The 26,437-nt window shown below is 38.7% G+C and overlaps 2 protein-coding genes across 2 annotated transcripts in view; one reads left to right on the top strand and one right to left on the bottom strand.

Moving 5' to 3' along the window:
* Positions 1-19,454, bottom strand: part of nfatc3a (nuclear factor of activated T cells 3a) — a 313,699-nt gene extending 294,245 nt beyond the window's left edge. Inside the window, exon 1 of the mRNA XM_055155055.1 lies at positions 19,451-19,454. The gene's annotated coding sequence lies outside the window, so the exon portion shown is untranslated. The remainder of the gene's footprint in view (positions 1-19,450) is intronic.
* Positions 952-26,437, top strand: part of sema4ba (sema domain, immunoglobulin domain (Ig), transmembrane domain (TM) and short cytoplasmic domain, (semaphorin) 4Ba) — a 35,724-nt gene continuing 10,238 nt past the window's right edge. Inside the window, exons 1-7 of the mRNA XM_020941424.2 lie at positions 952-1,132; positions 10,618-11,016; positions 23,058-23,218; positions 23,839-23,901; positions 24,242-24,340; positions 25,512-25,623; positions 25,953-26,069. Coding sequence (XP_020797083.1) covers positions 10,896-11,016; positions 23,058-23,218; positions 23,839-23,901; positions 24,242-24,340; positions 25,512-25,623; positions 25,953-26,069 — 673 coding nt within the window. The 5' untranslated portion in view covers positions 952-1,132; positions 10,618-10,895. The remainder of the gene's footprint in view (positions 1,133-10,617; positions 11,017-23,057; positions 23,219-23,838; positions 23,902-24,241; positions 24,341-25,511; positions 25,624-25,952; positions 26,070-26,437) is intronic.

The following is a 26,437-nucleotide window of genomic DNA, read 5'->3' as shown; positions in this document are numbered from 1 at the left end:
TTCATAATCCTCTGTAATTCTCTTTGTGGTGGACACTCTCAGTTGTCAGTCTTTGTTTAATGGCAGCAGGGTATGGCTGTATGCAAAATGCTACACAGCCAGACTTCAACGGTCAACTGTAAGTGTGGTTAATATTGTTTACTTAAGATACTTATATTTCATCTTCTGTGTGTAGTGTATGTGATGTCTACTCCCTGCAGTGTCAGCATTTCATTTGTATTATTTTTCTGACATGACACAGATTGTGTGGTTTGAATCACAGAAACTGGCATACGCTTTCAGAGATAAAGTTACAATATTTTGATACTCACTTGCAACTACTCAATACTTACCACAACTTTCTTATTTTATTATTGGTAGTGAAAATTAATAGTTTTACTTCAGTCTAATATTTTTTATGTGAATTTGAACATAGGCCTACATGATCTGAGCTATATACTGTAACAGCAACACTGAAGAGCACTACCTTCTAACTTGTAAATTTGCAGTAGCATGCTATGCTCTGTGGGCCTATTTTCATCAGAGCTCATAAAATGTTGGTGATTTAAAAATACTTACTTAGTACAGTTTAAAACTTGAGGATGGGTTATATTCTCTAAATAGCCCATTTCAATTTAGAGGAAATTTACTGTATTTCTATAGCCTATGTGAAGATACAACTAGATATAACTTCTGCGTTTAATAAATAAAAAGTCCACAGTATTGCAACTTCAAAGTTTAATATGCTTAATAAAATAAGTCAACATTTACGCAACTTCTGAAAATCCCCTTTCTAACACAGCAGACGTATGAATTGAAGTCTGGGTCATATTTCCCTGAATCCCTGCTATGGTTCAGCACGAGTAATTTCATGCAGAAATGAGTCGATAATGTGGAGCAGACAGTGAGCGTGTGCGGGGGGCGGGACTTGTGCGTGATGTGGGACGGACCAAGCTGCAGTTTGGAGAGTGGAGGAGGCTCGACCGTAAACCGACACTGCTGGGCTTTACTCTGTGGACACTTCTCTTCACTCAAACCAAGCGGACTGTGTGGATTTAAACCTTATTCTGGCTCTTTCTAACACTTTTAACATACGGATTGGACTTTTGAGCGGACTTTTGTAAAAGGCAGTGGACGCTGAAACGCAATGACGGTAAGGCTTTTGTGCGTCTTCTCGTGGGCTAGTTTTGAGGTGCGATTAGGGTACACCTTTTGGAGTAGGGACGCAGTCACGCTGCGTGATGAAACATCAACAAAAATGGGAAAAAAAAACTACATTAAGTTGAATTTTTCTTTATTTTGACTACAGCACTAGGTTACGAGACGGTGCTTTTTAACAACAAGCTTTTAATTCTCTTAACTTTGGTGTAGTCTTCTCAACCAAAACTGCTCCTTGTGTTTGTAGGTAATTTAATCAGCCAAGGTGCATTGTAGCCCCGGCTGAATGGAGTCTGCCTTTCTGTTAACGCAACTTGAGTGGCCTAATGACAGTGACGATGTAGTAGGCTCCATGTGTAATGTTGGATGAGTCAGGTTATGTTCAGTGCACCCTTTACTTTCTGCTGGTTGGTGCCATGTGGAATAACAACTGAGCCTACTCTTTGCAGATGTGTGGACAACAATAAATATTTAGTTTTTCTGAATCTTTGGAACATAACCCTTCTGCTAATTAAACTAGAAGGCCTGTGTAAGAACGTGCCATAACAGTGCATTGCGCCTTGGGGGCTTTGGATATTTTGATGAAATTGCACGTAGTTTCTCAGTTATCTCTGATTGGAATGTGTTGACATACCCTATGTAGCCTACCTTAGTGTGATTTATAAAGCAAACTAAGATTTGGTTAGAGCACATTTCTTTTTGTTTTTCACTGGTCAAATCTTTTTTTTTTTCTATTTTCTGCATTTTTTCATATGTTTTAATTGTATAAACTAAAATTAATTAGGCCTTCTGTTTGTTGGTGGAAAGCAAATTAGCATTTAGTAACTCCAATCTAATGAAAATACAGTTGTGGGGGAAAACGGGGAAAAGATTACATAATAGATCCGTCAAAACCAAAGCTATAACTAAATTAGGAATGAAATTAGTGCTTGAAGCAGGCACTGCAATTAAAACGGAATACCCAGAGTGGTACTCAAACAATAATAAAACAGGTCTAGCTTTAAGGAGTGGGGGACCAAAGTTTGAGAAGCACTGTTTTAGCCTTATGCTGGAGCTAGAGCCGTGCTGGAGCTGACGGATGGGGTAGCGTTTCCCCCTTGGGCCTCAGCTGTTGGCCTCCTCTCACTACCATGTGATACAGTATCGGTAACACTAATAACACACCGTTGGCAGTGCGACTCACCACCATCTTGCACACTTCCACTCTGTGACTCTTTGAAAAGCCCCCCGCCCACGGCATCACACTCCCAGCCAAAAAACAAACAACAGACCCCACCCTACACCCCACCCACTGTAACAACTTCAGAGCGGTGGTCAGCGCATGGCTAAAGGGATGGAGAGGAAGTCAACATTGCAACATCGATGCCATTTGACAAAAAAACTAATGATATCCCCTTTGCCCTTTGGGACTGGATGCTGACGCTGTTGTGCTTGATGGGAACGTGCGTGTTCACAGTCCCCTAAGCATCCCATATTAACATTGGGTCACTTCCCTGGACCTGAGCCAAAGTACAAGGCACGAATGCAACTGATCACATAGTATTTCATCAACTACTACCAAGAAGTTGTCAGCTTTGAGTAAAACAACATGCATGTATAAAAATCTCATATTGTTCTTGTTTTCTCTGAGGTTTTCCAGAACATTTGGCAACGAGAGGCGCGTTTGTTTGAGGAATCTGCTTGAATTCTTGTGCTGTTAATGCTGCCTAAACTGTGAAAAGTAACACTTGGAGTTTACACATGGGCGTTAGTTAATAGTTCACATTTGCATTGAGTAAAAAAAATCCCTGGCTGCACTCTACCTGCTGTCTCTGCTGCCCTGTTACATTGTGTAGGCCTATTCATATTCAGGATGACCCACGGCTCTTATGAAGAAGGCTGTCCAGGCCCTGCAGGGGTTTAGATAGATCCTGGCCCAAAGAAGACATCTGAATACCAGTGGTGTCGTGCAGATGAGGGTTGCATTTATTTCCCTGTTTTTCCTCTTCTACCTGTTGCTCATGCTGTTCCTTTCCTGATAAGAGCTTAAATAGTTTCCTTATGGCCTGGGCATGGTCCCCTGTTAATTGGAAGCAGCAGAGAGACCAGGGTGGACAGCACATAGTTTATTCAAGGTTTATATTGTGACAAAAGTCTGCACTTGTGTTTTGACTTAGATGAGGCCCAAACCTCTCGGGATGGAAATATATTAAGTAACAGGCTCCTCTCTAGAGAAGGATGAATGTCTTCTACATTTCCGTCCTGTTGTTTTGGAAAGAAGCACTGTTAAAAGTGAGGAGTTTAGGGACCCTGATTTGTAATGGAAAACAGACTTTCTGCTTGACTGGAATGTTCTTGAGAATCAGCTGATGTGAAACTTTTGAATCTTTTCAACTAATACAGAAAAAATCCACAAAAGTGAATCCATGCTGAAAGATCTGTTAGGTTAGCAACCTCTTTTTAAACCTTTTACTTCAACTAAAATATTATTCCTATAATCACTGTAGTAACTTAATACAACTAAATTATTGGTTCAATTATAATTTCATATGATTGTTGACAGTGATATATTACTAGTATTACTTTGGCTTTGCTCTTGTCCAAATCATTTCCCTTGTGAATCAATAAAGTTTGTCTAACCCTAATGTTGGGCTACAATGAGAATGAGAATAAAATGGAGCATGAGTTTTTCATTATAAAAGGTGTTATTTACTATTGCTAGGGTCATACATAAATCTATTCAAAACTAAATATTCATTTGTGTAGAAAGTAAATTGAACACATTGCATATATTGGAAAAAATTGGACCTTTCTTGATTTTTTTTTCATCATTGTGGTATTAAAATTTCCTGAGAATTGAAAGTTTGAGTTTGAAATGTTTTGATCATGTGACCACTACTGCTGGCTAAGGAAGTTAAGTTTTATGTTCTTCTTCAATAGAAAGTGAAATTTAATTGAACCAGAGGTTAAAGTGGAATCAGGCTGGCAGATCATTTACATTTTTTATCATTTCCCTTGCACTCACTTCTGCAGGCTGCATTTCCTATGAGCCATTTAGCCTCACATGCCCTCCCTGTTCATAAATGTTTGTTCCACCAAATTTCTGTCTAGATTGTGTTGTTTCCTTCCCAGACTGATGAGCTAACGATTACATCAACAGGGCAGAGAGACAGTTCCCCTTAGAGCTCTTTTGGTGTGTCAGTGAGTAACAAGTTGGCAAATAAAAACTAAATTTATAGATTATTTATTCGTCACTGTCTTCACAGTATTAGACTGAACTGGCTGCATCTCTTCCTGTGGTGCAGCTTGAAATCCCATCACATCGATTCCTAATGCAATCAGACTTCCTTATCACTGAAATTAATTCCCAGATATCTTTACATGATCAACTGTCTGATTTGATTCTATTACAGTGATGCAGACTCTTCCTCCTCCTTGCATCAGCTTTTATCAGTGGGCCTGTTGCCAGCAGGGAGTACATTGTTGACTTATTACTTCCTTTATTGGCTTTGACTGCTCACTAAGACAAGCAAGGAGGCTTTACCTAACAGTAAACAATGCCCCATGCCTCAACTGTCCCTTTGAAGAACATATGTTTACCTCAAATAAACACTCAACTGCCTTGAAGTGGCAAACCTGACAAACAACTCAAACCAACAGTACCATATTTCCACTTAGAAAAAAGTGAAATTGTACGCTCGAGTGGTTACAATCAAGATTATTATTTTTGGATGTGAATGTACAGTTGTAATTGCGATATGGACAGTTATGCTCATAGTCAGTCATAGAAAATAATAGACTACATGGATTACCACAGTGTTTGGGTCATGAGGATCCAAATGAGAACAGACAATGATATGAAGTCATAGATTAGTGTATATTTAGTGAAGTGATTGTAACAGCATGGTCGGTTTGAAAAGTACTATTGTGTACATATAACTTTATTCCCTCGCCCAAGTTACACCTCATTTTACTTTTAGACTGACATCATCAGGCTACTGTTACAACTTGTATTGACACTCGCTAAGCTCATGAGAAACAAGTACAAGAAATGGTAATTCCAGTTTACAGTTATCTTGCAGTCCTACTTTTGTAACTCCTCAAATCAGTGTTAACATTAAGTGTGTGAAATGTAGTTACATAAAGATCTTAAATACAGTCATTTGCGATTTACTCGTCTCCAAGGAGGCCCTTCTGGTTTCCATAGTTTCATCAGCGTTGCCATGAAGTGCAAATTACATACCTGCGTTGCAACTGACACACACTGCTCATTATTGACGCTTTGCAAGTTTTTCAGGGCCCAATCTCGTACTGTTCCCTGTCAGGCTTGAATAATTTGAGGCAAGGGCGCACGAGTATCACAGGGAATAAGGTGACCCAGCTCTCCTTTGAGCACTTATCTCCTTCGCCAGTTCTGCTTCACTCACTTGTTTGAAATGATAATTGCTCCTTTCCTTCGTGGCAAAGCTGAGCGATATGTACACTAATGCAAAAGGGCCAGTCTGACTATCCCTTAAAGCCTGTTGGATCATTCTTATAACAGTGTCAAGTCATGATCTCTGCCTTTGCAACACACACACACACACACACAAAGTCACCTTCTTAACTTAAGCAATTCTGTGTCAATTAAATATACTTTTTGTTTTAATTAAGCCCTGATGAAGACCAGTTAAGGTCGAAACATGTTGGCTTTGGCCATTCAAATAAAGGCCTTTTAACTATAGTGCTTGGAGTGCCTGGAGTCTGTTGTGTTTGAGTTTTGATCCTTTTTTCCAAGAGCACCCTCTACTTGCTCCTACTGATTGGAACACCTGCAGCAAACAGCCACATTTTTGTTCTTGCTATACTTTTTGTTTTGTTTTGTTTCTTTTTCTTTTTTTCTCAACAAAACCATGTTAAAAAATCATTACTTTGGTAGATGTAAAAAAAAAAAAAAAAAAAAAAGTACTAGCTGCTATGCAATTAAAGTGTAAGGTCTAACTTAGTTTTCAATTTTAGTTTTTTTAACATTTAATTTTAATTTCATGAAAAAGACAGACAGTGCCATTTAACACAAAAATAGTCTAATTTATTCTTTCAAAATCTCAAGTCTGATTGGATCTTGATTCACTTAAAATTCCCAGGTGAATTAACTCCTTTCTCCTCTTCCTTATGATTACTTTTAAAAACATTTAAACCTTATTAAAAGTTATCAAGTACATTTGTGAGTAAAGTTTTAATGACTTGAGTATGAAAAAGATCCTCTTGCAGCCTTACATATCACCAACATCTCCACAAAACTTCAGATTTGATCGCAAGTCTTTGTAACCTCACAACCTTGTAAAAGTTTCAAAAATAGACTTCTAGTGGCATCAGTGAAATATCAGAATATATAGCAACGAGAGAATGGGATGAATAATTGATCACACATGCTGGAAGAGCTGGTATCCCTCTATCCCCACTCTAGGATATCAAAACTTGTGAATTAATAATGCAGTAAAGAGATTCTATTAAGAGACTTTCATTACTGTAACGTATCTGGGGGGTGGCACGGTGCCTTGAAACCACAATGCACTTCCTATTTTGGGGATGTTAGAGTAGTGGTCAATCAATATATTACTTTGCACACTTGATACTGGTGTCTTATATGGCTAGACAATCATGGCCACTGTGGCAAGCTGTTTTCTTTCATAAGCCTCTTGCAACCAGTTCTGAACATCACATTTGCATAGAGGAAATAGCAATGGTGTAACATTATTGAGGGCCATTCATATCGTTTAAGTGGTATTCATCCCAATTTGTCTCTATCACAAGCTGTTCGCCTTGAGGCATTAAGATCCTCAAACATCTGTTCCACATTACAAAAGTTTGGAGTGAGCACAAAAGTGTTTATATATTTTATCCTTGCTAAAATCTTCAGTGTTGTGTATGCAGACAGAGAGCGGGTTTGTAAAAAAGCCAAGTAAAAGTCCTACCTGCAGGCTAGAAATAATATTACTAACCCCATTTGACTTCTTTGTGTCTGTTCCCACCCAGTGTGCCTTTTATTCATGTAAGTCATAGTGGCACATGTAAGATGATAGTTTTATTGTTCCGCTATCTGAGGACCTGTAATTGTACAGGTTGGCTGCTTTATTTATATAGAGCTTTTAATTTCCTGCTTGCCTGACATCCCATAGTCCATTACCCTATTTTCTCACATTTTACGAGTTTCTTCTACTCAAAAGATTTCCAGGTTTATCTTGTTACATTTCCAGAAAAACAAAGAGGTTTCCTAGCAGTTTAGACTTTTGAGATTTCTATTCATTTGTATTCCCAGCAGACAGGCCTAACAAGCATTAACGGTATTGTCTAGAAAGCCCTATGTTTACGTTTTAATCTCAGTTCGGCAAATGTGCTCTCTCAGACGTGCTGAATCATGCTTTTGACGTGGGATAAATACGCCAAGTCAGTCCGATGATGAAGCTACTATGAGCCCTAGTGGCTTAGGAAACAATTGCTGCTCCTGTCTACTGCTGCGAAAGGGGTTACGGTTTATTTTTAACCTGCTGGTGATTTATTTAGATGTCTGCGTTCCTGGAGCTGGGAGCAGTCAGCTGAAACTCTCTCGTGTTCCCCAACTTCTCATCTCAAGAGGCTTGTATTGGAAGAGGTGGTGTGTGCATTAGGTCACACGTAGTCAATAGGTTTGTATTAACATTGTAGACTATGATGATTTCACTATTTCAGATGCAGAGCAGGGGCCAAAATCATTCTAATGGACATTTACTGTTTTTGACAGAAATATCCAAAAGTATGATCAACAAATGTAGAAGTCTCAAACAATCATTGTTTGTTAAGGATTGGCTCCAGAAATAGTAAAGTCATTTCAACTGACAAATGACAACAATCACATTTTTGGGGTCTTACCTGCTTTCCAGCTCAGTTTTAAACTATTGGGATTTTGGAAAGCTCTGATGTCACATGAACGCAACCTATAAAGATTAAACATGAAATTTTTATTAGTGAATACTTAATCAAGGCTAGTTTGTCACGCAGTCCTGATAGGCACTTACAATAGTATATATTTCAACAAACACCCTACTGAGAAACCACCTCCTGATCAGCCATAGATGAGTTACTAAAACAAGACCAGCATGCAGTCCATGCATTGTCAGTCACCCGCTGGGGTCTTTTCTGACCAATGAAATACCCCCATAAATCTTACTGAATAGTAATCAGACATCCATGGGTGGTGTTTTTTAGGGGTTAGCCGTGGAAAAAGCTCACAACTGTTTATGACCTTTATACAACATTTATTAGTAAGTAAATATTTATGTTATAAAGCCATAACATTGGCTGAAACTAGCTAGGTGGAGTACTATGTTTTAAATAAATGCAAATGCAAGTACGCTTTGGCCCAAGATGTAGGCGATACTCCTAATGGATTGGATGTCGGCCTAATCTGGCCTCATGTAGAGCTCAGTGATCTCACTCTCATCACAAGGTCCTGCAGGCCAGCTGATTATCTCCATAAGTGCCCTGCTCCATGCCAAGGACTAAATGAGACAAGTCACTTTGAAGACATGACTTATCCAAAGCCTGCTGCTAAAGCTCCAAAACATCTCTCAAAGTCACAGATACCAAACTAGCCAAATAGTTAGCTTTAAGCACAGCTCTGTATGCAGTGAACTTGTGGTGACCTGGGCCAAGTGCACTGGCCAATGTGTCTGTACATCTTTTCTCTCTCCCTCAGCAGATGCTGATATTAAAAAGAGTACCTCGAGGGAGGGGCAGGAGGTTAATGAATTTGTAGCCTTAAGCAATATGGCGCCTTGTCCCCCCCTCGTAGCAACAAGGGCCAGCACCCACTGTCTTTGACAACCAGATGGGACCAGGGCAATGAGCTATAAGATAAATAAATAAATAATGTTTATTATATATAATTTATTTTATTATTACTTTTTTTGAAGCTTATGTTTTATGTGATTAACATCTTGTTTCGGTTGTGTCAGAAAATGATGCTTTGGCCCAAAACTGGTTTGTTGTTTTGCTTGGGTGTTATACCGTAACTGTCACTTTGGATGTTCTTTGGATGTTTCTCATTAACTTTCTGAAGTAGCAGAAGTTTTACTTAGTTACGCTGTTTTTGGCCACTGACCTTTGGCTTGACCTCTTCACATAAACCTTTGGTCATTTTGCAGCTCTGGTATGTAAACGCATAAATACTGAAGCATTTTTGCTGTTTTTAAGGCAAGAAAGCTCCCTTAGCAGCAGACCCCTTCTCTTCATTTCATTAAAATTTAAAAGACCTCTTGAGTTACATAAGGACTTGCCCTGGGAACATGGAGACCTGGGTTGTGGGACTGTCACGCTTGTTGGTGCAGACTCGGCAGGAAAGAAGAGGACCAAGAGAGAGACAAGTGATGGGGAAACTTAAGTTATGATTGCTTATTTGAAAATGTAACACAGAAAACACAATAATGCCACAGAGAGTATCTTGTCATGCTAAGTTTTAAATTTGCTATGGGTACCAATTAACTGGTGTTGAAGGGCCATTTAAAAAGATAAAACGCCACCACCCACTTCTGTAAACTGACTTGCCCTTTGATGATGGTGCATGTTTGACTACTCCCCGACTGCGCTCCCCCCGACTGGATAAAAGTTCCCCTTTGACCCCCACCCCATTCACCATGAGTTGACTTTATTATCCACCATAAACATTTCATTGGAGGTCTTCGGGGATTTGGCTCAGTGATGCAAGCTACCCCAATAGCCATGCCCATGTACTTGGCTATGTTTATTTTCTTAGCTTCACTACCTATGTGGGAGTAGGGGGAGAGCAAAAGCAACGTCAGCAGCTAAAAGTACTAGTAGTCAACTTGTTATGTTTAAGATTTATAAGGATGAATGAGTTTTCCCAGAAATCTCAACCAATACAAAATCTCAGGCTATATCTAAGCCATCTTATCTCTACACTGACACTGAGGCCAATAAAAGTCAAAGAGCTAGTGTTCAAATTACAGAGGATGTCTTTGCGATTACCCTTCTATCATTTATAGCCTGAAAATTAGAGCCAAGTTGATATAATAGTCCTGGGGATAGCTGAAATGACACAGTAATTAAATACACGGCTTTAAAACATCAAATCGTTCTTTAACATAGAAAGATATGTGTGAACTGCACCTAAATGGTGTGTTTTCAAACTTGGTGGTCGGTTTAAGTTGATTTAGTTCTGCAATGTGGTGTCAGTGAGGAGTAGCGGAGCCATAAATGTTTCATACTCTACAGCTATATTATTAAAACATCATGACAAAAAGATGAGTGAGATTGTGTGTTGGTACATGTTGCTTTAACCTGATTAATGCTGTAGTTTAATTATTAGCATACTCTGCAGAGCCATCTACAGGCAATTGTATTACGAGCTTGCTTTGGTTAACCACAGAGACTTGGATAAAGATCTGTTGTTTTGGTTTAATCTCTTCAAGAAATCTTTCTGGGTTGAAACTGAAGTCACAATTGCTGTTTTTTTTGCCTTCACAGATGCAAGGATATGTTCTCTAAATTCACACTGGATGGGGTTTAAGAGTGATTCGCCGCCACGGACAGAGAATGGTGAAGGCAAGCGCCCTTTAATCTCTAAAAGATACTTCTGCGCTGCACTAAAAGTCCACTAACTGCAAAAGGACCACAGGGAGTAGGAGTATCAAGACACCATCACTCCCCCTTTGGCTCACTGGAAGATGGGAGGCAACAAATAATATCAGAGAGGAGACCAAGGAATTTTCTAAACAGTCTGTGTACACTTGTCATACACAACCATGTGGACATCTCCTGCAGCAGGCCCCTGTCTGCTGGCTGCTGCTGCTCTTCTGTCCAGTCTACTCTACTTTGTGACGGCCACTGAAGATGATGTCACGCCACGCATCAGTTTCTCTTACAGTAAGTAATCACAAAAAAGTAGTGGGATGTTACACTTGATTCATACATACAGGGTACCTTATTTACATTAAAGCCACATTTAAACTATTCACAACTGCTTGATATAACAACCCTAGTTTTTCACATTGATTCTGGAGAAGCTGTGATGACACAAATCATTTTTCATTTGAATAATTTAATCTAATATAATTTGAGTATGAATGAGTATGAATGCCACTTACGGCTATTTTTAATCTGTTAATCTTTTAATTTTAAGCCTATAGTTACTTTCTAATATTTATGATAATACATTGAGAAACAAAAGCTTTGTTTTTACTGGTTCACTTTAGAGTCTATTATGGTCCAGAAGTGTCTCCACTGTCTAAAGCGAACTGTACTGGCCCGTTTGAGGGGTCTGTAGCAGACCCTGCTGCGCTCTAGCCCAGAACGGTTTAGCTAAGGCTAAACAACCAAATGAGATGATTGAGCAAGAGAGAATCCAGAAAAAAACAACAACAAAACAAACAATCATTTCTCACCGCACACTCACTTGATCTTGTAATAAGCCCGCTGTATTTTCAATAATGGCAATAAATCTGTTGAGCTGTTATGCTTAGCCAAAACAAAGCTAACACTTCAGCATCATATGTTTCCTGTTTATTGATGCACAGCACTCATGTCAATATAAAAGAAGTAGTGTATTAGAAGTGCATAAGCAAGCCTTGCCGGTGGAAAATAGGCAAGGCCATGATGCCAGTATAGTTCAGGTTGTTTTTGGACTATAGAGTCACTTTAATGAAACTACTTGGGCTCTGACAAAGAGCCATACAGCCAGAATAAAAAGGGCCAATAGAAGACATTTCTGCATTTCTGCATTGTAAAACTCTGCGTGTAGGTGCCTCTGTTCATATTGAATGGCAGCCCTGTATGATCCCTATGTGGCATGCTGTCAAATGAAAACTTGCTGCTGCAGGTTTAGTGACGCTACCAGCACAATTGTGCATTCACGGAGACATGTCAGAGATCACAAGTGCCCGAGGGAGCAGCTGGCAACTCGCAAACACCAACAGTGAAAACATCTCATAAATATGTGCAATTATAATTCTGTCCCCTGAGGATACCTAAAGAATTAATTCTTCTATGTCCAAATATGTAAAATGTGTGCTTTTTACCTCAAGCTCAGACAAAATGAGGCATGCTTAACATACCAACAGAGCAGAGTAGTTTTTTGGATGAAGAGATTTTTGAGTGCTACAATTTGGAGCTGCTACTTCTACAACCACTTGTCTCATTCTGCCTTTTTGTAACAACTTAACCTTTTCATATACTCCACATTTTATTCCCCAGATATAAATTTAATATCTGTTTCCACAAATCTGGCTAACCTTTTTGCACCTGACTTCATTGCATTTCATTACTTCACACACAGTCCCTGCTGCTTTCCACTCTGTAATAATAACAATAATTAGGAACAAAATAAATAATCCTTGAGAGTTTGGTATCATGATTATCAGGGCCTAAATAACTGCAATTAACGTTATTATCACGATCATTATTAAAGTTACTGATAGTTCAAAATGTTTATGGATAATAAATAATTGTAATTGTAATATAATACATAAGTTCCATAGGTTCCAAACAACTGTTATAGTAATGTACTTTATTATAACTGAAAACAACAATGATCTAGCAGAAAACTTTATGGTTAAGCTTTTTTCTGCACATTCTGGTGATATAATGGCGATTATTTTTGTTGGCGATTATCACGATTGTATAAAATGTCCCACAAATGATTATTGTGTACCCTTTTTATCACGCTATGATATTGTTGTTTATTGTCCCAACCCTACTTGAGAATTTCACTGGCAGGAGAAAAGTGTTGTTGTTCAAACTGGCTTGACGTTAGCTAAAGTTTGGTCTATTTCTGTGTTTCTTCATGCAAGTAAATATGCGGGCCGTGAAGTACAGACTTTGCACAGACGAGGGGAAATTGCCGGTTTTTGGCACCTATAAACACTACCGGTCGGAATTAGATGCTCCACCTACACAGGGCAGTGCTACTGTTTTTCTTTATAATTCCGCCAACGTAATTCATAATACAGATTCAATATGTCTCTACTATGCTGTGTGTTCAATGTATTTCTTTAACATAAATGTTTATTTGCTTGATCAACAGTGTTTTAATTTGTTGAATATCCTGGTATTAAAGTACCCATATGAGGCTATTTTCAGATCTATGTTATAATGTTGTTTCCTCATTACAAACACACCTGGAGTTGTTTTGTTTCATTCACATATGCTTAACACAAACCCTGCATATTACCCTGCATATTACCACATGACATCCTTGTGATGTTATGTGGTAATACAAGAAGTGCTCCACTATGTTTTTAAACTCCATACACCTTTTTGGATGTTTTCAGCCCTAGGATTGCCGATCTCTATTGAATAGAAGGTAAAAGGTAGCTGTTAAGTTGGAAAACTACAGCTTCATGATATCACAAGGTGAAACAGAGAATTTTGAGCTTTGGAGATGTAGACAGACTAATAATGCAGGATTACTCAAACATGTGTGAATGAAACAAAAGACAATAACAGGTATGTTTTTGATGAGGTAACAGCATTATAACATGGTTTAAAGCTCAGAAAGAGTCACTTTCTCATGATATAGGATCTCTTTTCCCCTTTTCATAGGGACAAGGGAGGGACCTATCAAAATGTTTGCTTGAGATTAAAAATAAAAACTAAAATCTTGCAATGATATTTTTCATTGCACACATAAGCAACATAGTTTATAATTTCCTAATGTTTTGTTTAGTAAACAGGAAGAGCCAGTCAGTGAATGTTTTTGTATAGTAAATGAAGCAGTTAATTATCTGCTGTGTTGTGACTGCTGCATATGATTATTTAAAAGTATTTAGGATGCAGTTACAGACGAGAGACTGAAGTTTCTGTAGTGAAGACCTTTGGCTCAGCACGTTCTTTTTCCTGGAAAGGCTCTTTGTCCTTCCCTGTTGCTCACCGTGTTCCTGCCTCCTCTCCTAATGAGCGCCCTAATCTCTTATGTGTAGTGAGCGGAGGTTTCTGTGGTCCGTGCAGTGGGAGAGCTTGTCTGCTTTTCATTATGGCTCTTGTGCATGGAGGCAGCACAAAGGATCATGGGACTTGAAGTGGTTTGCATGGGTTAGGCACAGTGTACTGCATGTATCACTGTTAGTTATCAGAAACCTCTCTGGTGGCAGGATGTTACTGCCTGTCTCCGGAGATGCACTGATAGAAGGATTTATTTTTCTTCCTTGGTTTCAGCTGGAACAAGATGTGGTCACTCACATTCAGATGTTAAGAGCTGTTTACATAAAAGCGTGTATTTGGATGTTGGCTGTCTTGATCTCGACACAAGCAAAACAAATCTTAAAAAGTTAGCGTGCAGGGTGATAACTAATAAGTAAATAAACATTAATTTCCAGATTCTAAAAATGTTTTTCACAAAATTACAAAGAAATCTATAAATTAATAAATATAAATATACTTGTTGTCTTCAAATTCTACACGATGATGTCATTCTCCTAGAGGAGGGCCAAGACACAGAGTTCTTCACATTGATTAAATGGTGTTTGCATATAAATTCACAAATTAATAAAAAAAATAAAAAATTGTAATACAACAAAAATCTGCATTTTAACAGTATTAATTTTAGTCCTGTTTGTATTAAACATTATTGGCCAATGGTAGCTATGTATTGATAAAAGCTGTGAGACTGGCCTTTTGCTCAGGATGGCATGCTGCCACAGTGTCCTCTCCCATCTCTGTTTGGTTTACATTTGGCGCTTATTGTGTGCCCTCTCTCATGCATGCTAATCGGATGACCTTGGCAGTGTGAGGATTGTGGTGCAGGACTGCAGAGGAGGTGCAGGGAGGAGCGAGGGGTCAGGTCCAAATACTCGTGAGGTTTTATACACGCTCCAATGCCCGTCTCCAAAACCACGAGCAAGGACACGCCCACTGATCCTGAAAGACTAGAGCTGTGCGGCATCCTGCAGAGGTGGCACTCACAAGTGGCTTCATATAGCACCGTAACAGCCGGCACAATGGGCTGTAATTACCACACATCAGCTCCGTCTGTTTTCAGAGACTCTAATGGCTTCAGTGCTTACACGCTCCAGGGAATGTACAGAAAAGTCCAGTCTGAACGATTTCAATCAGTAACATTTGATTTGAAGAAAATGGCAGGTAGCAAAAAGTTACAGTGAAGCTGGTAATTAAGACAGACGGGAGAGGAATGCAGGGTAACACATTGTTAGGCTGAACCCATGCACTGGCTTTTGTGCACTGTAAAGTACGATAATATGATGTGAAATTTTGTGTTTTAATAGTTAGTAATATTTAGATGTTGAATGAATGTAGATGTAGAATGATGTAGAATGCCATACGACATGCTGACCTAACACCTACTATTAGTTTGATTGGTCAGTGTTTAAATCTAATATGAAACACACAATTTAATTCCACATACAGTCCTCTCCACAAAGATAAACATGTGATTATTATTATCTTAGGAAATACTTTGGGTCTCATATTCAGCCAACAAGACAGAACTTTAATCATTTGAAAGCAGCTGTTTCGTGTATCTCTCATTAAAGCCTGAACGTTCCTGGTTTATATCCAGTATTAATTCTCACCACATGCTTTTTACTCTGTTACTCCCTCTGAATCTTGGCGCGCTGTTCAATTTGTTACTCAATTTAGAAGAAATTATTTCAGAAAAACAAGTGCATTTTTACTTTTCTGTCCTTGAGAACCTTATATTGCAGATTTGTGTTTATACAAACACAACTGAACCATTAATGCAGGACAGATTTGGAGCAGCTGAAAAAGTATATTGTATAAAGGATTGTTGCATCATCAAAGATACACTTTTCCAGTGTAGCTCTGCCACCACAGATATGTTATTGGTTTGCCTGGAATGTTCCACAGTATGGCATTAAACATATCTAGGATGCATTGTTCCATTACGGGGGTTTAGTGCTCAAAAAGACCTTCAAAAAGTGTACTGGGTGAGTGGGGTATCGTTTATACAGACATGACCTGTAGCTTGCCATTTTCTGCCTGTCTTATTGAGCTAGATAAATTTAATGCCATGATGTGAAACATTCCAGATAAAGCAATATAATCTCCATAGAGACAAGCAGGTGGTGGGCCATTCAACAGAAAAGTTGCGTAGTGCACCTTTAAAAACCTTCTGTTAATTGTCTGAGGTTATGCTTGGACACTTTAGTTAAAACTCCAGCCTGCTGTTGTTTTAAAGGCCTCTTCAGAGATAGCCCCACACACAAAGTGGACAGTATCCGTGTACAGTGGCAACACTTGCAGCTCTATCGCACATGCAGTCAAAGTGAGTTCACTCAGTGCTTCTAGCGCAGGCCATTCCACTGGCGACCTAAAAATTGACAAGCGTGCAAACTAAACAGGCTGTGAGCATAAATCAAAATTGTGGTGTACATGTCGCTTGAGCTGCAAAGAAAGCTGTTATATATTTGTGCTGCTGAGAGCGCCAAGACAACCCTCTCCTATAGAATCAGAATAAACCGGGGATGGGGACTCAAAATGGGACATGACAAGCACAGGCGTGACTGTTTACAATTGTGGATGAGTAAATTATGCTCTGAATATAGAACCTGTTTTAGACAGCTATAAACGTATGTTAGGGCTAAACAAGGAATATTCAAAAACTACAGGCTATTGGTGTAACAGTATTTTTTCCAGTTAAACAGGATCAAATTAACATGGAGCGAATTAACTGAGCTATAGCATAATCATGTGTAAATATAACACTTGCAATAGGGCAGGGTGATATTGCAAGGATTAAAAAAAAATGTCATTGATTTCTTGCAAAAATGTTATTAAAGTTTCAATTTTTTTAACATAACCAAGACACAGCATTAAAGCTACCGTCCGTATGGTTGTTTTTGTTTTGTTTTTTTCCCCCAGGAGATGGCAGTTGTGAAACCTGCTCCCCCTTCCCCTTCCCTCACCTGGCCTTTGTTTAAGCTCACCTGTGCTCTTTTTCAAATCGATTTGAAAAAGCCGGATGTGAAATTGTAGAATTATATTATTAGCACAGCCTTACTTGCAATACAATATAACATTTACTATAATAGAGTTAGACACAGTATTGGCTTAGTGTGACTTTGTAGGGGACCCACAGTTCTGCTAAAGTGCTTTTTACTGTAGTGGTGAGTGTGTGTGTGTGTAGCATGGCTCTGTGCCCGCTCAGAGTGCATGGGGATGACACCAGAGAGCCAATAATTACAGAGCACATCACGCCTGTGTCAGCCCCCTGTTGTTTGTTGTGTAAGGTATGTGCTTTTGGGGGGCTTATCTCATAGTCGACGCAGTGACTTCTTTGTGTCTGTTTGCACTGTACAAACACATACTTTTCTGTAAACCTCAGTCATTTGGTGTTTTTGGGCTGGCACTAAGCCCTGTCTGCACATGCCGTCACGTGCTACCATTAACACCTTTTTCTGCCTAATCCGCACATAGCAGAGACATTGGATTTGCACAGTGCCTGGTCTGGTTATTATCTGAGAGGAGCAGCCTTCACAGTCACACCATCATTGGCTGTGATTACAACACATCTGTGAGCTGCTGCTGCCCAGCCCTTTACTATACACCATAAGTGCTGCTCTTAAAATGATCTGGCCTTGATTCCCTTTTGTAGCTTTGTGGGATCGAAGAACTTGATGTATTAAATATTTTGGGATGTGCTCTATTAGATGTGGCAAATATACAGAAATTGATTATATCCCAGTTGTTGTTTTGGCGAATTAGAGTATTAAAGAGTATTAAAAGAATATATAAAGAGTATATTGTCTGTAATTAAAACTGTTAGAACAGAAATGTCTAGCGTGATCTCCCAAAGAATGATATGAAGTGATATTTTTGGTCTGTTATATTTTTGTGTTGAACCTCAACCAAGACCTACCTTCTGTTGGAAAAAGCTGCAGGTATTTTTAGTACCGGTATATTAAAAAATTTAGTTTTGAATGAATTAGCCAAATGTATCTTCCCTATTCAATCAGGTTTCAGTTAACTTATGGATAGCCAGAAAAATTCAATTTGGTCAACTGAACTTTTTTTTTTTTTTTTTTTTCACCGCTAGTGTTGTATGGGCAGTCTCATTTGGTCCCATACTTTGGGCCTGAGGGGGTACACTTCTGATTATGGGCAATTATTTATTTATGGATGTAATTTCTGAGAACTTTCAAAGGACAGCACAGCAATGTTTTGAATTGTTTATTAAAATGCTCCAAGCTTTACATGGAACGCATAGATTGATCTTGCTCATGGTGAGCGATTGTTTGTCTGTGTAATTGATGTGGCTTGTGCTGCAATACTTGTCTGGTCTAACCCCTAAGACAAATACAATATTTAAATGTGCTTAGGTAATGTGTGTCTGTGTGAATGGTTAATCCTGAGACAATTGCCCATAATCAGAAATGTACTCCCTGAGGCCCAAAGTAGGGGACCAAATGAGACTGCCCATAAAATACTGGCAAATAATTTCAGTTTTGTAACACAGTCTAAAAATGGAGAGAGAGGCTGTGCTATTGTTTTCAGTGGAGCAATAAATGAAATAAGCATCACAGTTTAGCCTCGTGGCAGCTGGAGCACTGGTGTGATGACCTTCAAGTGACTTCAGTGTGCCTCTGTCAGAATCTCAGCACTGTTATCAAGACTGTTGTCAAATCATGTCGAACAGAGGAGCGTGGAGTCGCTCCAATGTTCTGCACGAATGACAGGGGCACAGAGGCAGATAGTGGTGTTTTTTCTACCATTTTCCACATGAATTTGTGTCTTGCATCTCCAGATAAACCCAGGCTGAATTTGAGATTATTATCATGTGCAGCACTCTTCTTTTCTTTTGATTTGTCTCAGCTCGCCTGCAATAAGCTCCATTTGTCCCTGGTGCCCCCTTGTCTTGTGACTTGGCTGAGTGCTGAGTAAATCTGGGCTATGTTTACAGTTTGAGGAGTGTCTTGGCGAGCATACAACGGTGAAGCAGCCAATCAAAGGACACGCCCTATAAGTACCATTAAACCTTGGAAAATAAGGTACTCTAGTCATGGCTTTGTTATGATTGAAATATGATGCTCAGGCTGAAGGCTGGCATGTTCTTAAGACATCTTAGTTAGTTCAGTGGTGATTTTGCAAACTTCTTGTGTGATCTTGTCTGGTCTTTTAAAGTAGCTTGATATCTAAAATCTGTTTCAATCTTTAGGTAATACATATGGGCTTGAGCAAGGGGACATTAAAAAGCCATAAACTCAAATTTATGTGACTGGAACATAAATTTTATTGATGCACCCTCAAGAGCAGTCTTTTGTATCTGCATGCTACATTACACAAGGTTTAGTCCTGCCAAAAGCAGCAGTGGAAGAACTATTAGCAAATGTTACTATGGGCTATAAGAAGGAATTCTCTATGAAAGCTTTGGAAAGTTGACCTACACTTAGACGAACAAAAATAGGATTGTAAACGTGAAGCATTCAGAAAGTCTGACCTCCACCAAGGCCTTGACCCTGTCCTAGCTCAACATATGGGGTTAAACATCAAGGCAGGTGCCAAAATTGCCAAAAGTGTAACTGGAAAAAATTCAACAGAGAAAATGCTAATTTATTCTCATTTCATATCACATTTCATTTCTTTAAATGTTTCATATTTTCTTCTCTAATACCTTCAAACTGTTTTTACTTACTATAGATATAAACCCAGAATCGATTCTCTGCTAATTACCTGCTGTGATGTCACAATGTAGCAGTGGATAATCACAGTCCATTCAGGCCTTGTTCTCCCAGAGGCCTTCCCATCCTGAAACAATTAATCTTTTAAAGGCTCCTAAATTGGTCCTCAGTCAATTTCCCAAGCTCAGAGGTTCAACTCCAACAGCAGCAGATGTGCTTTAAAGATTGGGGGTAATTTGTGCCTACTTTGTGCACGTTACCACTGGCCATTAAGCTGCCATATTGATGAAAGGTGCAAAGTATTCAGTATTAGCACAGGTTGAAGGTTGGATGGAGTTAAAAGACTTCAGTTGACTCAGGTAAAAAATAATAATAATAAAAAAAAATATAAAATAATATATATATATATATATATATATATATATATATATATATATATATATATATATATAATTAGGGATGGGCATGATTAATCGATTAATCGATAATTGATCATTAAGAATTTCATCGATTACGTTAATTTTAATCGACAAACCGAATGTAGGTTGCTGTGCGTAGCGTGACCAAACAGGGGTCCGTACATGTAGCTCTCTGCACTCAGAAGGAGCGAGACACAAACAGTCGGTCAGTCTGCAACGTACCGAAGCACAAATGTGTATTTAACGATGATTTGTACAAGAAATTCCACGCTTTCCGTTGCGTTCGGGACAAGTGTGAGTCCATGTGCACAGTGAACAAAGCAGCACATATGTTTCAGTGTCCAGTGGGAAAAAGCTTTACCAGGTGAGAGTCGCGCAATGTCGATGACGAGTCCCAACCTCCCACCCCCTGTACGGTGTCCTGGTTTTGACAAACGCAAATATGGTCACACTAACCTGTATTCCACTGAATCATGTCTTTTAATCCGACAGAAGTTGACCGCATCAGCGACACAAGAGCTGTAGTTTTATCTTCGCTGAGTTTATGCAAATTAGCGATGCGGTTTTAAGTTTAGTTTGTGTGAGTGTTGCGCAAAACTGAATTAAACACATTATAATGTCAAACGGATTGATGTGGCTCTAGAGTCGTTACGGTTTATATGTCGTAAAGTTGAATTTATTTATGCAGATTAGTAGTGCAGATAGTAATAATAATGATGATAATTTTAATATAAAAACGTTAATGATTAATCGATAATCGATCGTTAATTCTTCCAACGATCGATTAAGAAAATTTCATCGAATGCCCATCCCTAATTTATATATATAAAATATATATATGCATGCTACGTATATAAATAAGCTCTGTAGCTAATAGTAAGCCACATAAATTTAATCAGCAAATATGAGTTTGCTCAGTTGTAAGCCAAATACTGGATGTCCATAACAGTCATCGAAGCCATGGACCATCCTTACTTTTTATATACATTTTGTCAAACAGATGCACATCCATTTGGTGTTCATTTACTTGGCCCCAGTAAAAGGGTCTGTGATCCTGGTACATTAATAATAAATAATTGTAGGTCATAGGGGATTTTGACTTAAAACACATCTATCATAACCACATTCCAATCAAACAACAAAAACACATTCCTGGTTTTGTCTGTCCATTACTGCTGCTTGACAGAGCGCTAACCTCCTGCATCATCTCCTCCAAACTGTGTTTCTAAAGGTCATTGCCATGGTCTAATCTTCCCAGTTACCACAACTCCCACTTAGGACTCCGCAAGCCCTTGCCTCCCCCAGTAAATAGCCTCAGCTGCTTTCTGTGTAAAAGTTTCATGAGTTTGTTCTCCTCGCCTCGTTATTCCATTGTCTGTCTAAGAAGATGTCATTGTGATTTATGTTAGTGACTTTTAATATGCTGAGGGATGTCTGCTCTTTTGGTGCATGTCAATGGCCAAAACCCTGGGGATCAGTGGCAGTTGGGCTATGATGCATCTCCCTGTTGAGAAGAAGGGACGGCACTCCTTTGTCCATAATCTAAAGGGACCAAGTATAGCTCCCTAAATGATCATAAAAGACATTCAAAACATTAACCTACTTTGAAATAAAACAGATTTTTCTATGTATTTTTGTATCATTAAGATCTGCCTTCTGACCTAAAAATGACTTTCTGACAATAGTGTTTTTCCCTTACTTTCTCTTTCCATGCTTGACTCCAGATGTCACTGTATTTTTAAACAGGTTGAGGGTTGTGGAAAAGGCCTAAAATCATTTTTTTTGCAGAAGATGTGGTTTTAGCAGCTGTGTTTTTACAGGAGAAAAATGTTGATCTGCCAAAGTGCCCCAAGTGTTAGAAGAACAATTTGTTTGCAAGCATATTAAAATGTTTAGGTTGTTTGTATTGCCATTTACAGGCTCTGTTTGCATTATGGTCTAATGTACCACCTGGTGTGCTGGAGATAAACACAGCCCTTATATCTGAATTTTAATTTAGTTATAGACTGGGAATAGCTGTGAACTGTTACTGCAAATATCTGTGTTTACGACCCAGTAATCTTATTTGGACAAGCAAAAAGTGTCCATGACCCTTCAGCACTTTGGCATGGAAACAATGTTGACATGCTTTTCATTTGTTTGGACTGGATGGAAATGGATAAACATTTTTAAAAGATGCTGAAAAATGGCAAAGTGTTTAAGTACAACAACAGATGAAGCACATATTTTAGTGCCAAATGGCTTTAGTGATTTTTTTTGATTGAAGGATAAACTAATATGGGAAAAATGTTGACTTTTTTCACTCCTGTGATAAACCCCAAATTCCTGTTTGTCATGCCATTCCCTTCTGGTAATCAATCAAACTCTATTGAAAGCAGTCAAAAGCCATTGTTGATGAGCATATGAATTGCTGTATTGTTAAAGGGAAATACCTCGAAAGCAGGAATGTGTTCATTTAAATTTGGACTTCAGCTCAAACTATTCAGCTGAGCACCAATTGAGAGTTGGAAAAACTGACTTGTGGCCCACTTCTCAAAAGATCCTTTTGAAAGGGGGTTGGCAAGAAGCTCTTTGGAGGAGATTTAGGTCCGTATTGAGTCAGAGTGGCTTCAACCTTGCTGCCAGTTCAGTCAAATGTAAAGACAGCAATAGTACAGGAAATGACTCATTCATACATCACATCACTGAATGCAGTGACTATTGCAGCAAGCATGTAATTATTACAGTACAGAGTGTAAGCCAGAGTCATATAGATTGTTGTTGTGACAGTGTACTGTATATATATCCATTCTATCAGTCACATCTTCTCTTGCATTAGCTCTGTATTTATGTGTTGCTTGTACTACACTGGTATGTGATGATAACCCCCTGACTTTGTGTTTTTTCCCTGTTGTTTTAGATGCTAAGGAGAGGTTAACCAACAGATTCTCAGCAGCCGGAGTCTTCAATTACACCACACTGCTGCTGAGCCAGGAAGATGACATGCTGTATGTCGGGGCCAGAGAGGCACTGTTTGCACTCAGCCTCTCCAATATCAGCAAGGCCAGTCTGCAGAAGAATGTGAGGAAATGCTCAATACACATTAAATACTGTAGAAAAGAAATCAATGTATGCCTACTGACACACTGTGTTTTGCAGTCTATAACATTACTTCAGTTGCCAGATTGAACTAGTAGAAAGGCTCAAAATCTTTAGTGAAGTAAAAAGTTTTAATCTAATAATGAACATGTATGACTTAACATAATGTTAACACTTGCAGTCACAGCATACTTCTACTGTGTACTACTATTAGTACTACTAAAATGTATTTTAAAAAATAAAATAAATGATGTCAAATTGACTTTTCTAGCTTTTTAGTAATTAGTAATAATTCTCATTTACACACTCACACTTTCTATTTATGGTGATACATGTTTGAGAAATCCTTTATTCTCTTGCATTCAAGACACCATTGCTCTAAAAAATCCTGTTTTCCCTTATCCCCTATGCACACCCAGACTTATAGTCTGAGAATAGCTAATATGTCTTCTTTAACTAATAATTGAATAACTCAATTAAAACACTTTCCTAATGTTACTAAGAGAATGCTGCTGCTCAAAGATATGCAATAGGATATAGAAATATTAGCTTGGGTCTATAGTTTGCCATGAGCCTTACACTATTCTTCTTTATGCCTCCAGCTAACATGGGGAACTCCCATTGGAAAGAGAGAGGAGTGCAGCTTCAAAGGAAAGAGTTTACAGGTAAGAAGCCCACTGTCATTTAAATACACTGTAGGTAAAATACAAACCCTTTGTACAATGTGTAGTACTGTACCAGGTACAGATCCATGTGGAGAACTCCTGTGTGCTGTCTGTTACCTTGTTGTCATGCCAGATGTTGTATCCCGGGGCGACGAGCTTCTGTTAGTTATAAGAGCTCTACCTTTTGACTGTGTGTTTTTCAAAGCTGAATAGACAAATGCTGATACTGCTGGTTATGCCTTATTTTTCTGTTCAACAGGTTATATTTACTAGTACGATGTGTGTGGTATAACATAACAACTGCCTCACAATGATTCACTTACTCTGTTTCCTTATCCAGACCGATTGTTTCAACTATATCAAAATTCTGCTGAGGCTCAACAGCACTCATCTCTATGTGTGTGGCACCTACGCCTTTAGTCCCATCTGCGCCTACATTGTAAGTGATACTCCTACTTGTCTCATATGTCATATGCAGAAATTACTGTATTTTCTTTCTTTTATTTTATATTAACAGTCAGCATTAGAGATGTTGAATCCAGCATAACTAAATCTTGTTGAGGCATTAAAGCCAGTCTTGACTACAGGGGGTACAGTATCTCCATGGTGTCCTCTGAGTCAGACAGCTGTTTGTTTAGCACCAGAGTGATGTAGCAGCAGGACTACATCGATTTTAGAGATGGGGGGCAGTCGAGCTTAGCGACAGCTCAGCTCTTAAAGACACACATTAAACTTTCTCTACTGACGTCACAACAGAAAGAATAACATGGATGGAAGAAGTCTTGGCAGAACATCAGGCCCTGAACTTGAATTCCTAGCATTTAGATGAAGTTGACACAGTCCAGAAATGTGTGTGTCTTTTATGTATCAGGACATAAATCGGTTTACACACTCCCTCTGAGACAAAATGCAGGTTGTGCTTACATAAGTGCTGTGTGAAATGAAGAGGATCCTGTCTGGCGTAGTGTACTAATAAAGAGTTCCTAAGCTTTCAGAAATAAATGTGTGTCTATGTCCTCTAAACAAAGGGGCATATTCCATGTGACCAGACAGCCCTAGTGCTGTGTAATATTTTCATTAATAAATGCTTTATTTATACAGCTCTTTATAAAACAGTCCCAGAGGGGGTGATAGGCTGTGTAACAAGACACTTAGCCAGAAGGATACACTAAATAATCCACAAGCAGACCAATGTGAAAATAAACATTAGGAGCTTCTTTGCAGAAAAAGAAAAGAAATGTAAACATTGACCAAAATACATTTCATTAGAACAATTCAGCCACAGACTTTACCAGCTAGTGTGGCTTGTACATGTTGCATACGTCATAATTAGCTCAGATATACCAAAAAGAATGAAATCATGCATATTAATATAAATTCTAACCTATGGACTTTGAGGGGTAAAATTTTGTTTAGTTATATAGTATATATTTTATTATCCAGGCTATAAACATAATTATTATGAAATGTAAATTCACATTTGACTATAAAAACTTTATCTGTCCCATAGCTTTACCACTGAATCCCACTTTCTCTTTATTTAAACATATACAACTACTGTTTGCTTACTCATATGGTAGTTAGTTTAATTGGATTTTGTTTGTTTCCAGAACACAACATCATTCACATTGGAGCGAGATGACGTTGGGGAGGTCATGACAGAGGATGGGCGCAGTCGGTGCCCATTTAATCCAGAGTACAAATCCACTGCCATCATTGTTGGTAAGTCACTTTATATTAAGAATACATCATCTCTCACAGTGCTGATGGATCCACTGGAAAATAGGCTGCACTGTCTGTAGATCTTTGATGTTTGTGTGTCTTTTGATTGTGTAATGAGTCATCATGTGCCTGCTGATGTTGTTTATCTGCAATGTCCTTTTGATAAATAGCTGTACGCTGTTTGTGTTCCACTGCCTTAACAAGCAATTAGTCAATAATTGAGTGGGAGAAATGGTTTGTCTAATCCTTCACTCAAGATAAGTTTTTACAGGGAGCAGCGTTCATTGTTTTTCATAAGGAAAATGAGTTTTCAATGTTCTTGCTTGCAGATGGAGAACTGTACACAGGCACTGTCAGTAACTTCCAGGGGAACGAACCAGTCATTTATAAGAGTTTGGGCCAGACAGCAGCACTAAAGACAGAAAACTCTTTAAAATGGCTACAAGGTAAAGTGCCTGGACTCCATCAGATGACGGCAGCTCTGTTCACATCTTCCATTATGTAGCCAACGAAGCTGATAAGCCCAAATGTGTAGTGATCATTAGCGACGCTCGACTCACTCAGATAGTGGAGATTTTGTCCTATCACTGGAAGCACATGCACATCAAAACAACCACAGCCACTGGGTTTCCACAGTGAGACAGATTTTGTGCACAATTAGGAGCCCTTTTGTCTTTTGATCTGTAGGTAATTCATCCTGCACCTATGATGCATCTGTGTCCAATTAAATATTGAACACAAAAATGTTTTAAAAGCATAGTATATCAACATTAAGGAAATCAGAATATTGTATATGTGCACTGTACATTTATTT

This window comes from Boleophthalmus pectinirostris, unplaced genomic scaffold (assembly GCF_026225935.1).
Source record: "Boleophthalmus pectinirostris isolate CB_2022bp ecotype Guang Dong unplaced genomic scaffold, ASM2622593v1 HiC_scaffold_19, whole genome shotgun sequence".
Classification (NCBI taxonomy): Eukaryota; Metazoa; Chordata; class Actinopteri; order Gobiiformes; family Gobiidae; genus Boleophthalmus; species Boleophthalmus pectinirostris.
This window is presented reverse-complemented; position numbering and strand designations above follow the sequence as displayed.